Source organism: Sceloporus undulatus, chromosome 2, assembly GCF_019175285.1.
Source record: "Sceloporus undulatus isolate JIND9_A2432 ecotype Alabama chromosome 2, SceUnd_v1.1, whole genome shotgun sequence".
NCBI classification, from domain to species: domain Eukaryota; kingdom Metazoa; phylum Chordata; class Lepidosauria; order Squamata; family Phrynosomatidae; genus Sceloporus; species Sceloporus undulatus.
In genome coordinates, this window is record NC_056523.1 from 57,640,288 (window position 1) to 57,655,308 (window position 15,021).

The 15,021-nt window shown below is 39.3% G+C and overlaps 1 protein-coding gene across 1 annotated transcript in view; it reads left to right on the forward strand.

Annotated features, from left to right (window-relative positions):
* DNAH12 (dynein axonemal heavy chain 12) overlaps positions 1-15,021 on the forward strand; it is a 155,537-nt gene that overhangs the window by 73,274 nt on the left and 67,242 nt on the right. The window contains 5 exon segments of the mRNA XM_042451361.1: positions 6,425-6,576; positions 10,711-10,849; positions 11,960-12,126; positions 12,425-12,680; positions 14,480-14,779. Coding sequence (XP_042307295.1) covers positions 6,425-6,576; positions 10,711-10,849; positions 11,960-12,126; positions 12,425-12,680; positions 14,480-14,779 — 1,014 coding nt within the window.

Below are 15,021 nucleotides of genomic sequence, written 5' to 3' on the forward strand. Positions count from 1 at the left end.
TACTTTAATTGTCGTGGCTCCAACCACACAGAAGCATAGGATTTGTAGTTTTTATAAGTTTTATAAAACTACAAATCCTAGGATTCCAATAGGAGCCACTTGAACTGCCACGGCTCCATCCATACAGAATCCCTGGGATTTGTAGTTTGGAGCAGCCCCACACACACACACACACACACATTATTTGGGCAGAGAAGGCAAAAGACCTTATAAAACTACAAATCCTAGGATTCCAATAGGATGGAGCAGCGGCTCTTAAAGTGGCGTCAAACTTCATTAATTCTACATTGTAGATGCACCAAGAGGAAGGGCAGGAGGAATTGTTGAGGTGGGTTGGGTGAAATAATGTTGTGTATGCTGTTATTTCAAAAGTGGAACACACTCCTTCCTTGGAGTGTACTGGAGTCTCCTTCTTTGGAGGTCTTTAAGCAGAGGCTGGATGGCCATCTGTCAGGGATGCTTTGATTGTGATTTCCTGCATGGCAAAAGAAGGGGGTTGGACTGGATGGCCCTTGGGGTCTCTTCCAACTCTAGGGACATTATCCAGAAGGCCAAGCCAGCTGGTTGAGTCCTAAAGAGAGCTTGCAGCTCCCTTGACTCGGGAGAAGGCAGCCAGCTAGCATGGGCCTTCCTCTTTCTCCTCCTCTTCCCCTCTTCTTTTTCTTCTTCTCCTCCTCCCCTTCTTCTTTTTCTTCCCCTCTTCCTCTTCTTCTTTCTCCTCCTCCTCCTCTTCTTCCCCTCTTCTTTTTCTCCTCCTCCTCCTCTACTTTTTCTTCCCCTCTTACTCTATTCTTTCTCCACCTCCTCCTCTTCTTCCCCTCTTCCTCTTCCTCCTCCACTTCTTCTTTCCTCTTCCTCCTCCTCCTCTTCTTTTTAATCCTCTTTTTCCTATTCTTCTTCTTCTTTCTCCTCCTTTTCTTCTTTCTCCTTCTCCTTTTTTCTCCTCCCCCCTCTTTCTCCTCTGCCACTGCTGCTACTGTTATTGTGTGCCTTCAGCTCCTTTCTGACTTATCATGGAAGAGAGGGGTGGTCTTATATGGTGAGTATATCCCAAACACTCTATTTTAAGTTGTAAAGTTGGGGGTCGTCTTATACGCCTGGTCGTCTTATACACCAGAATATACGGGTAGTTTTCTTGTGAGTCCCCATTCAAACACTAATCAGATCCAGAACTGCTTAACTGCAGTACATTTCCTGTATTATGTGCTTTCAGACCATGTCATTTCTTGAATTACTTCTTTATCATATATTTTCCAAAAGTACAACAAATAATAAGGAATTTTATTCTTCAATACCCCAAAAGGTAGTCAATAAAATAGAGTTTGTATTAATTGGCAAATCCATTATTTGTGGTTACTAGCAACCCTTCCTTCCCCTATATACTTTCTAGTGGTGAGGCATGAGATTCTTGGAATGGAAGAGCAATCCACCAGCAATGGGTTTAAGCCCATGTGCCAACGGACCAACATTCTTCGCAGTTGTGTTCATTAGGACTCCTTCCCTTCCCAATCAGTTTTTAATTCTCCTGCCTGCCAACCAGAAGGAAAAAATCCTTTCATGTTGAGTCAGTATTTTCTAAGCAATTTGAGAGGAAGGTTGAAGAAAACAGAGTACAAGTAATGAAGGAGGGTGAGAAAAAACAAACAAAACAAATGCGGTAAGAAATAAAATCATTATCTTCTCCCTGATAGTGACCTAGCGAATCGGGAGAGGCCAGAGGGCAAGTAATAAAAATGCTCAGATGACGGCTGCCCAGCATATCTCTGGCAGGGAAACAACATCCAAAGGGAAAACAGATTTTAAAACGCCATTTTTAACATTGAGTAAAAATGAAAGAGAGGAAATAAGGGTTAGGGAGGAAAAGAAGCAAGATAGTACAGGATATAAATCAGAAAGATCAGAGGTTGATGAAAACAGTAAAAGTTAAAAAGGAGGAGAGTACCACTTTAAAAACAGTAGAAATTTGTCCTTAGGATTCGAAGAAGCAGTCCCTGATACCTTTGAAATATTAAATGACCAGTTCAGGGTGCCATATTGAAAAATCCGTATGGGAGAAGTGGTTTCCTCGTTACCAAGCAACCTGAAACAACCAATCACAAAAAATCAGGTCAATGTATCAGCAGTTACTAAGAGAAATCAAGAATCAAGGCAGCAGTCACTTGAAATTCCACTTACAATGACGCCAGATTTCTGGAAGTGTTTGCAGTGAATTTATGAGGATGTGCCTACAATGGCACGAGGCTCATTAGACAACAGTAAACAACTAATGAAAAAAGTGCTGATCAAGCATCCAGAAGATTCTGAACAGCAACGTTGAATTCAATTCCTGAAGCACAGCAGCCCACTGGTAGTAAAGCGCCACTATGGAATGCCATATATTATGTACAGACAGACATTAGGAGTATTATTAAAGAGACAATCACAAATGAATTAGGAGCAGTGCTTTATAATCCAATTGGCAAGGTTAAATCAAGACAATTGGCGAACTCAATTAAATTTATTGATTATGATGAGTGGTTTTAATGCAATGCAAGACAAAGAATTAATTAACCAAGGGCATTCTGAATCTATATCAACTCAAACATTAAAGAGAAAGATGCAGCCTCAGGATGACAGTTCAACATATAGGAAGAGGAAAATACATTTTATTTATTTATTTATTTATTTATTTATTTATTTATTTAATTATTTATCATCATGATTTATTATATTGATTATAATGACACTGAAGAAACACAGGGATTAAAATCTAAAAAATGTTTAAAGAAATCAAAGCATTCTAAGGATGCAAACACAGTGAGGATGACTCAGAACCACAGACAGATTTCTTTGAAGAAGTAATGGTAGTTGAGGACAGTAAAGATGGACATACTTCCTCCAGTGAAAAGGAAGAGAAACAAGTGTCATCAAATAGGTTATTTCAGAGTGGGCATTCAAAGGCCTCCTAAAAGACATTTTCCAGACTTTCTGTTTAGAAAGAGTTGGAACAGAATTCAAAAGAAGTTAGGACAGCAGGGTAGCAACAGTGTTCAGGAGGTGGCAAACAACCCAAGGGGTGGAAATGCCTATGCCAGATATGTTTAAGGGACTAGTAGAATCTGTATGGAACACACCCTTGAATACAAAGAGATTCTTATTTGTAAAAAAAGAGGCAGAATTTCTGCAAGTTCCCTTGGCCGATGGGCCAATAATGGCTCTAATCTTGGATACAGAATAATTGATTTTTGGAGAACAGGTGTTACAGAAAGTTTTGATTGACAGAAAGGAAAAGAAGCAGGTAATGCCCACACTTCCAAAAAGAAAAGTTGAGGGCAGGTCATTTAGAGGTGGTTATTTCTTTCGTAAAGCAAGGGCATCTGGAAGACAGACAGATTTTTTATATAGTCAGACGTAGTGGGGAAGACCATGCATCGTTTAACAATAGTCAAAACCACCATAGCCTACAGAGGCAAGACTGAGAAGGATCTTCAGCCTCTAAGTGAGGCAGACCCAAGACTGACAAAAAGGCAGCATTGATGGAGGGAAGGTTGTTGTTTTTTGCTTTCCTGTGGATATTAATAACAAAGGTTAGCTGTATTAAATTTTGAAGATTATGCCAAGGGACAGCATGTATTACTCTGCATTGACAACATGGCAGTAAAAGCTTACATTAGCAATAAAGGAGAGTTGCATTCACTGCCTCTGATAGTAGAATCCAACAAACTGTTCAGCTGGACAGAAAGAAATGGGGAATATATGGTGGCAGTTTATCTGAAAGGGGCTTGACATGTAAAAGTGGATTACCTAAGCAGCAATTGGATACATCTGGGGGAATGGAGGTTACATCTGGAAAGGTTCAAAGTGCAGGACAAGAAATTCAGATCTTTTGAAATAGACATATTCACTTCTGGCAAGTACACAGTTAAGATGATTGTGTTCTTTAAGTGGAAGCAGAGGTGCAGAAGCAAATAATGCTCTGTCAGTGTTATGTCGAAAAGGATGCCATTACACATTTCCACTAATGAAAATCATTCAAAGAGTTCTTTTAAAAATCCGAAAGGAGAAAGCATCAGTAGTACTGATAACAGGTGACCATGGTTTCCATTGCTGTTGCAGATGTCAATAAAGCAGCTGTTGACTTTGCCAGGTCACAAAGATCTTCTCAGACGAGGACCAGAGTTACCTCCTGATCCAGGAGGGCTACATCTGGTTGTATGAACATTGAAAAATGATATGTGAAGGTCCAAACTTATTCCAGTAATGTAACTGAAATGATATTAACTTCAAAGCAAAACTCGATTTAGAAAATATAGAGTGTTCAGGGACTGGTGTATAAAGCTTTCTCTACAAGTTCGGCATGTGAACATTAAGCATATACTGTATTACAGTTGATGGCATGAGGAAAGGACTAAGGTTAAATACTTTGAAGAGACAGGTGTCAGCTTTGTTTACAGTAATTAAGTTGATGGGGAGTCACTTTCTAGTTATACACATATAAAGGATGCAGCTTTAAAATCTTTTCCTACAGTTCACAAATTTCCAACATGGGATCTATCTCTAGCACTGGGTAAGTTGACTAGATCCCATTTTGAGCCACTAAACGAAGCTACTTTGATATTGGGGTGAAGCAAACAGGTGGCAAGGAGTGGCATCTGGCTACAGTCAGCCTGCAATCAGCCTGGGACCATGGCAACTGCACAGCCTGCTCTCAAAAGCAGGCTTCTGCCACGGTCCCAAATGGTCTGCCACTAGGAGTGGATTTAATCTGCTTCTTTTTCTCACAGCTTAGGCCCACCTAAGGCAGCCTCAAAGCAGCTTCTGGCCAATTGGGGGACATGCGTCTTCTGAATGCCACGCCCCTGAAGCAGCCGGAAGCCACTTCTTTTGGCTCATCTGTTTTGGGCCATAGTTATCTTTTCTGGTAGTTTTTCTGGCAGCAATTACTCCAGCACGTAGGATGTCAGAGTTAGCAGCATTGTCAGTGAAAGCAAAGTTGTATAAGTTTGAGGAGGACACGGTGTCACTACTGCATCAAGCATTTCTTCCAAAATGTATGCTACAGAGGCTATTTATTTACCAAATTTCTACCCAAAGCCAAAACATACATTAGAATGAAGTTGGCACACTTTGGAGGTTTGCAGGGCGGTGAAGATGTATCTAGGGAGAACATTACCATTCAGACATACAGAATCCATGTTTGTGTTACTTAATCTAAAAGCATTAGGTCAAAACGTGTCTAGGTGATAGCAAGATCGATTAAAGCATACACTTTTCTGTGTTACAAATATGCAAAGCAGCCAAGACCACAGAATGCACGGCCTCATTTAACAAGGTCAGTGTCGACTACCATAATATATACTGTGTCAACATTTTTGGAGGACATATGTAATACAGCTGGATGGTCAGAGCAGACAACTTTTATAAGACATTATAAATTAGACAAATTCAAGTCAGCACGGGCAGCATACAGTAGAACGGTGTTGCAAGCAGTGGTGCATTGAGAGTTGAGGTGACCTACCTGAAAAACAGGGGCTTGGTTAAATCCCATTGCTGATGGATTGCTCCTCCATGCCATCCTGAGAATGGGTGGTATGAATTCTCATTTTGCAATGGTAGGAAGAAATAATAATAGAAGAAGAAGAAAGAAAAGGTGGTGATTAATAGGGTATTCTGAGTTTGAGGACATTGTTTAGGGTAGGCAGGACAGTACTGGACAGTCCTAATGAGCATAACTCAAAAGAATGTTGGCTTCTGTATTGTTGGTTGGCACATGGACTAAAGGTCATTTTTGGTGGATGGCTCCTTCATGTCATTGTTAGTGGATTGCTCCTTCCTGCTATCCCAGAATGACATTTCATGGTGAGAACCAGCCACTCATTTTCTTTAAGAAAGTTAGCTAGCAAAAGAGATACCTTCTCTCCTTTCCTTTCTACCAAGGAAATTAGTTGCTTGTCCAGAAAGTGAGTTTCTGAAGTTTCATTACATCATTCTTTTGCTTTACAGAAAAAAATTAGAGAATGAAACTACAGTATCATGTATTTTTTCTTTTTGGAAAAGAAAGTGTGGTGTGGTTTTCTTTCCTTTCTCACTGGTTTTTCAAGAAGTATTAGTGAAAGAAAACACTTCTTCCTTTTTTCTGTCATATGAGGGAATAAAGAAAATGCTTTATTTTATGAAAATCTAGCAGTGCTTATATTAATGTAGCAATTACTATGGCATATCTTTCTAATATTTGTAATTTGAACATTATTGCTTCAGTTATAATTTTACATTTTAATTTATTACAAAATATTAATATTGCTTCAGTAATAATTTTAAATTTATTGCTAAATAAAATATTTTAAAAAATGGCTAATTGTGAAAAACATCAAGTTTTAGGAAAACAGTTTTGATGAACAGCGCCATTTCTTCCACCCACAAAAACTGTTTCTGCATTTCTTCTTAGATGAAAGGCAAAGGTCGTTGGGCTCATTGGAATGAACATCTTAAAACCATCCATCTTGGTGATAAAAATATTAAGGTTCAGGACATTATTGTTCCAACAATGGACACAGTCAGATATACTTATTTGATGGATTTGTGCATTCAACATGGAAAGTAAGAAAAGCTGCTTCTCTTAAGTGTAATATCTAGTAAGACCATTGGGTTTAGTTAACTTGTCAACTGCTTTAGGTGCCTCCTGAAACAAACACTTCAGATTCCTGCATTATTATAATTATTTTAATGCTCAAGAAAGTAAATTTATTTCTGAACCAATTCTGATGTAATATGCTATTTATACTTAAAACGGCATTTCAGATTTCAGATTTACTCATCCAAATTCCAAACTGGTTGGCAAGCTTTATCTTTTTCTCCCCAGAAAGAATAGTGTTTTAGTAATTTTCTCTCTTTTCATCGAACTTGGTGTGTAACAAATTTTATGTATTTTAGGCACTACTTCTCATATTTCATTTCTATCATATCATAAGTGAAACCATCAACATCACCATAGGCAATACTTAGTTGTTAATAACACTTATTAGTAAAGAAAAATTTCTACCACAAAAACATAGGTGTGCAAAAGAACATGTTGATATTATTAACTATCCTTGAGTCAACCGTGACTCATGGCTACTCCGTGGATGAAACATCTCCAAGACTCCCTATCCTCCACTGATCGCCTTAGGTCCTGCAGATTCAGACCCATTACCTGCCTGATTGAATCCAGACATCTGTCATGCAGTCTTTCTCTCTTTCTTTTACTCTCTACCTTTCTTAGCATTATTGTCCTTACAAATGAGTCATGCCTTCTCATGATGTGGCCAAAGTACGGCAGCCTCAGTTTTGTCATCTTGGCTTCCAGGGAGAGATCAGGTTTGATCTGTTCTAGGACCCATTTGTTTGTCTTCTTGGTTGTCCACAAGATCCTCAGCACTCTTCTCTGACACCACATCTTAAATGAGTTTATTTTCTTCCTGTCCACTTTCTTCACTTGCCAGTTCTCACATGGGGAATATAATAGCTGGGATGATTCTAACTTTAGTACTCAGGTATATATTGTTACTTATTAGGATCTTTTCTTGCTCTTTCATAGCTCTTCTTCCCATTCCTAATCTTCTTCTGATTTATATCAATTGTATATTGTTACACATTAGGATCTTGTCTAGTTCTTTCATAGCTCTTCCCATTCCTAATCTTCTTCAGATTTATTGACTGCAGTCTTTGTTCTAATCAATTTGATCCAAATTATAGGAAATCTTTTATTATTTTGATTTCCTCATTATCTAGGTTGAATTTATGCAGATCCTCTATGGTCATTATTTTTATTTTCTTCATGTTTGAGCAGTAAGCCTGCCTTTGCATTTTCTTTAAATTCCCTTAGTAGTTTTTCCATAAATTTCCTAGATAATTTCCATGAATTCATTTTCCATAAATTAATGGCTAGAATAAATTGTCATAAATTGTGTAGGAAATTAATGCTGTAGTCCTATAGGTGCTGCAGTATTATTACTCTCATTTTTTTTTCTTTTTTTGTGAATGGGGATATATATTGATAGATTCCAACCTGTTGGCCATTGTTTTGTTTTCCATATTAGTTTGCATATTTTAGTTAACACCAGAGTTAGTTCTGTCTGTATGGATTGTAGCAGTTTAATTGGGACATCATCTGTTTCTGGTGATTTATTCTTCCCAATTTCTCTTAGTGCAGTTTCCACCTCACTTTCTAAGAGTTGGGGTTCCTCATTGTATGGTTTTTCAGTCCATGTGTCAGTCATAGAATCATAGAATCATAGAGTTGGAAGAGACCACTAGGGCCATCCAGTCCAACCCCCTGCCATGCAGGAAATCCAAATCAAAGCATCCCTGACAGATGGCCATCCAGCCTCTGTTTAAAGACCTCCAAGGAAGGAGACTCTATCACCCTCCGAGGGAGTGCATTCCACTGTCGAACAGCCCTTACTGTCAGGAATTTCCTCCTAATGTTCAGGTGGAATCTCTTTTCCTGTAGCTTGCATCCATTGTTCCGGGTCCTGTTCTCTGGAGCAGCAGAAAACAAGCTAGCTCCCTCCTCAATATGACATCCTTTCAAATATTTAAACAGGGCTATCATATCACCTCTTAACCTTCTTTTCTCCAGGCTAAACATCCCCAGCTCCCTAAGTCGTTCCTCATAGGGCATGGTTTCCAGACCCTTCACCATTTTTGTCGCACTCCTTTGGACACGCTCCAGTTTCTCAATGTCCTTTCTGAATTGTGGTGCCCAGAACTGGACACAATATTCTAGGTGGGGCCTGACCAGAGCAGAATACAGTGGCACTATTACTTCTCTTGATCTAGACACTATACTTCTATTGATGCAGCCTAAAATAGCATTGGCCTTTTTAGCTGCCGCATCACACTGTTCACTCATGTTCAACTTGTGGTCTACTTGGACTCCTAGATCCCTTTCACACGTAGTTTCATTCAGCCAGGTGTCACCCATCCTATATCTGTGCATTTTATTTTTCCGCCCTAAGTGCAATACCTTACATTTCTCTGTGTTGAATTTCATTTTGTTAGCTTTGGCCCAGCTTTCTAGTCTATTCAGGTCATTTTGAATCTTGATCCTTTATCATCACTTTATCATCTCTTTTAATATAGCTCTTCTGTGTATTGCTTCCACCGTCTTTTTATATACAGTGCGTCCTCGCCTTACGCGGGCAAATTCCGCCTATGCTCAAGCCCCATTGTTTCCAATGGGGCTCGTGCATGGTGGCCGCGGTGGCACGCAGGGTGCAATGGGCGCGCGTCCATTCAATTGAATGGGATGCGCCGCCCCTTCCGCCCTGTGCGCGCCCCGCAGCTTGAGCGCGTATGCTCAAGCTGCGTATGGTGCACCCACGTATGGCGCGGGCGCACTGTATACTTGATCGTATAATATGTTCTTCTTATGATCAGAGAGCATCCTCACCCTTGGTTTGAACTTCCCTTTGAGTTTCCAGATCTTGTTGAAGAGATCTTGGCGGGATCTTGGCTTCCGCACCCCCCTAACCCTAGTACGTATCCTATACGTACAAGATGGCGGCGTACCTTCTACATGGGCGCCGCCATCTTTACGTATTGGACGCATAGCGTCCAGACGTGTCGCGGCGCCTATGACATCGCGAGTCCGCGCCAGGCGCCTCGCGACGTCATAGAGGCGCCGCAAGAAGAAGCTCCGAAATGGAGCTTCTTTTTTGCTCCGCGCGGGAGTCGCGCGGTTTGGCTGCTGCGGCTCCCGCACGGAGCAAATGGCGGCGGCGGGGGAGCGCCGCAAAGCGGCGGTTTGTACCCCGCCCTTGTCATTCATCCTTTGTTGTTATCATCTTCTATTTCTCTGCATTTATTATTTTGCGGTATTTTAAACACTGCACTCCCATGCCGCCCAGGAGGCGGCGCAAACACGTGGTCTGTTTCATCCCTTAGTCTCCCTTTTGACTCTCTGTTTGTGCCTTAGACTTACCTTTCGATTCATTTTGATTTGTCTCACCATAGGGTTTTTTTTGGTGATAAGCTCTTGTAAGGAGGCTCACATTTGCCTCTGTTTGTGCAATACTAACATTTGTTAGCTATGGTGCCACTGCTTTTGTCTCTGTAGGATCAGCTCTTCCACCAGTGTCACCCACCACCATTACTGCTGCCCAGTGCTTATAACCAGAACATAATGGATTTCAAATGCACTTAAAAGCTAGAAAATAATGTTCTGAAGGGGTTTTTGTTACATGGGTGTCCTCATCAAAAAATGCTTTGTCTTTGGTGACCAATCAGCTACGAAACTCCTGAGCTGGGGGCACCTAGAGAAAGAGCTCTGGGAAAGATAGTAATTGATGGATGTGGGATGAGCAGTAGTTTGGACACCATAGTTTAGGGCTTTAAAAGTCAAGATATCCGCATTATACTCTGTATTAACTGATATGACAAGAGGGTGGAAACATTCTGCACTAGCCCCACTACACACATCAATATATAAACCATTGTTATGTACTCTGAAGTACTTACTGTTTATATAATAATAATATGTTATACGTAAGATTATGGATCATCATTATTTTCAAGTACTGTATAGCCAAGATGTTGCAGCTGTGTGGATAGATAATTAAGATATAAATCAATCAGATGTTTATAAGTCACTGTAAAAACCTGGCAATCATTAATATTCATTTGTTTATAATTTCCAAACTTTGCCTCTTCACTAATAATAATCTGATATAAACATATTCATTTCTTTCCAAGAGCATTGCTTTTTGTAGGACCAACAGGTACTGGGAAATCTGTGTATGTGAAAGACAAGCTAATGAATCATTTAGAAAAGGACCTCTACTTCCCATTCTTTGTCAATTTTTCTGCTAGAACCAGTGCCAATCAAACTCAGGTTGGTAAGAAAAATTAGAACTACATAAAGTATTTTGTTAATTAAACATAGAATTAATTATATATTTCCCTTATGTTGACAATTTCTCTCAGCCTGAGTATAGAGGAGAATTCATACAGAATAAATGTGCTAAGTTTTCTGGGGTGTAGTTTATTAAAATTTTACTAAGGAGTTTAATCTGTATAGAAGTCTTAGTTATCAAATGAAGTTTCTCTTTGTGAACAATCATTCTGTTGGCTTTCACTATTAGGATGGATGTGATAAATCTTAAGGGTTTATGTTGGATTATCCTTAGAAGTCAGAATCAAAAGTAAGCCTACCCATAAAACTTTTGTAGCTCAGCATCTTCCATAGTCTTTATAAAATACATGGTTTTGTTCATTACCTTTCTCTGGACACAAAGCATTGAGGTGCTTCTGTATATAGATGATTAACTGTTGGTGGCTCACTCCTGTGAGAAGATCCAAGAGGACGTGTATTACACTCATCATCTGCTCACCAGTTGTGTTTTTTAGGTCAAACTGGACAAGTAATTAATAATAATTTGTTTTATTTATATACCGCTATTCCAAAGATCATAGCGGTGAACAGCAAGTAAGCTAATTAGCAAGTAAGCTAATTTGCCCCCAACAGTCTGGGTACTCATTTTAGTGGCCTCGGAAGGATGCAAGCCTGAGTCGAGCTTGGGCCCTCTTGCTGGTCTTGAACTCGCAACCTTGTGGTTATGAGTGAATGGCTGCAGTACAGGCATTTAACCACTGCACCACGAGGGCTCCATTGTCAAGTACCAATTGACTCCAGCACAGAGGATGGAGTTCATTGAGGCTGTAGTATACTCTTGAGGGGAAAGACTCTTTCTTTTATGGGACCGAGCTCACATTTCACAATATACTCAGTTGTTGATTGATCATCCTCTTGTATTGCTCACAAAATTCAGAGACTTTTGGGCTTGATGGCATCCATGTTGCCTCCTATTCGGGTGTGTTTCAAGTCCCTGCAGGTGTAGTTTAGAATTCACATCAAAGACCAACAGCCCATATAATATTGTTATGCATTTTTCTTTTCATGAGCAAGTCTTAACAAGAAAAATGTTCTGCATTTATGTTTTAGAATATTATCATGGCCAGGCTGGACAAAAGACGGAAAGGAATATTTGGACCACCTATGGGAAAGAAATGTATCATCTTTGTAGATGATATGAATATGCCTGCATTGGAGCAATATGGAGCTCAGCCTCCTATTGAACTTTTAAGACAGTTTTTTGACCATGGAATCTGGTAACTATTCAAGACTACATTAAGTAGAATAGATATGTATGTGATCAAATCTTGTCAGCACATTTAATTTTGACGTTGAATTTTTAAAAGTCATTTATTTTCATAATATTATTAAAAGGAAAAATTTAATTTTCCAGTTACCTTTTCAACAATCTAGTACATAATTGAACATGAGTTTACAAATGCAGGACAAAAATAATTTATTGACTTGATATTACTTATCTTCAGAATTAAGTCTAAGTCCAGGGTTCTGTACTATTATGCTTATATTTTTCTTAATATCACATTTGTTTTGAAGGTATGACCTGAAAGATACAAATAAAATTGTCCTTGTTGACATACAATTAATGGCTGCCATGGGTCCACCAGGTGGTGGAAGAAATCCAGTCACTCCTCGTTTTCTTAGACACTTCAATATTTGCACCATTAATACCTTTAGTGATGAAACCATGGTCCGGATTTTCTCCACTATTGTGTCTTTGTACCTAAGAGCAAATGAGTTTCTCCCAGAATATTTTACCATTGGGAACCAAATTGTCAGCGGCACTATGGAGGTAAGACACCAATATGCACATTGCATTTCTAGTAGTTCTGTAGTAATTCTGTTATATAGACAAACAATACTGGTGTTTTTCAAGACAGTTCAGATTGTCCGCTAAAGCACATTACGTGAAAGGCATGAAGCTGATTTAGAAGATAAATAGCTTCTGAGGTGAAGGATTTGGGGAGTAATTAGGTCTAGGCCTGAAACATATGGACCAAATAAACCAGTTTCCGCCCGGTTTTGAGGCAGGATGTTTAGATGATTCACGCCTCAAAACCAGGCAGAAACTGTGCTCCAAGGCTAAGAACCAGAGCAAAAAGAAGCTGAATTTTCCCAACTTTTCCTGGAAAATGCTCACCTTCACCCATACATATAAATGTACCTGCACCAGACCGATTCTGAAGAAGCAATTTATCCTAACCCTAACCCTAACTCTAATTGTGCATATAAACATTCAAGAGTACATTAATAATGGACAGAGCTTCTGTACCCAAGTGTTGGGGCAGCAGTGCCTAAAAGTGATAGTGTGACACCTCTAATGGATATAACTACAACATACATAAACCAGAGAGGGCATGGATTGAAAGAGACATGGGGGAGCATGATTGGATACTCCGATGCCCTATAATGCTGGAGGTTCGCATGTGCAACTGTGTGGCCGATCAAAAGAGGGAAGAGGGATGGCTTCTAGGGAGGAGGTGATCGCTGGCAGTGGTGTGTTTGTGTGACAGTGAACAGGGATGGTAAGGAGAGGACAAAATACCACAAACTAGCGGCACAGCTTAATGCTATGCCATGTGGTTGGGCCGTGCACATCAGGGCCAGCATGGGTGTAGGCAATGCGGTTGTTGGGGGTTCTATGTGGTTTGGAAAAAAGAACATTTAACAGACTGTCATAAAGAAGAAGAAATATACAAAACAAGAGGAAAAGGTAAGAGATATTTAAAACAGTGATTCCTAGGTAAACAAACCAGTAAACAAAGACCCATTCCTATTATTGCCTAGGAAACAGTTTCACAGCCATGTTGTTCATACTACTCAGGAGTCATATGACTATTTAATATGCAACAGCAAAAAGTATTTGAGAGATAAGCAACAGATATAACTAGGACTTGAAACAGACATGCAGGAAAAAGCGGTGTAAAGCTGCCTTCTCCTGCCTGTGGTTATGGATGTCTGAATGCTTAAACTGACCAGCTGAAGCAATCAATTTTTTTTAAAAAAAATCTATTTTATATAGATGTTGATGTTCCAGTCAAAGGATACTTGGCTAACCTTATGACATAACTGTAAAATTATTATTATTATTATTATTATTATTATTATTATTATTATTATTATTGACATTAATATTTTCTTATATCCTGCCTTTCTCACAATATAAAAGCACTCTAAGGCTGCATCTACACCATAGAAATAATCCAGTTTTATAAACTTTAATTTCCATAGCTCAGTGCTATGGAATTCTGGGAACTGTAGTTTTGTGAGACATTTAGCCTTCACCAGAACACTGGTGCTGCAACAAATTATAAATCCCAGGATTCCATAACATTGAGCTGTGGCAGTGAAAGGTAGATATTTCATGAATCAGATACACTTACTAAGCATTCAGTCTTCTGAGATGCTTCCATCTATTTTAACTCATTGTACTGAGTGACTGCAGAGATAGGATCATGCACATTCTACCGTTTTCAAAGGAATTATTCAACATATGCTGAACCAAAAGGGTACAAAACTCCTAAGTGCTCTAAATATGTAAACTGTAATTTGAATGCTTTTATTTTGTTTCTTTGCTTTTCAATCTTCAAGGTGTATAAGAAAGCCATGGACAACCTATTGCCAACACCTGCTAAATCACATTATACGTTTAATCTGCGGGATTTTTCTCGAGTTGTCCTAGGCTGTTTGCTCATTAAGAAGGATTCAGTTATAAGCAAGCATACAATGATTCGTCTCTTCGTGCATGAAGTATTTCGAGTATTTTATGATCGCCTTGTAGATGACATCGATAGAGCCTGGTTGTTCAAACTAACAAAACAGATTGTGAAAGAACATTTCAAAGAATCATTTGATTCAGTATTTGAACATCTGAGAAAACAAAATGCACCTGTTAGTATTAATTTATTCATTTTAACACAATGTACTCTCTCACTGTCTTTTTCCCATCCCCACAGTATTCATACCCATCTCTTCTTTGTTGTGTCTGTGTAACTCATAGATATAATAGGATTATTTATATGCTGCCCAATCACTGGGAATCCGGGTGGCTTACAATAGAGGGGATAATAGACGGTTCTCTGCCCTCAGGCTTGCAATCTAAAAAGACACGACACAAAAGGAGAAGGGAATGG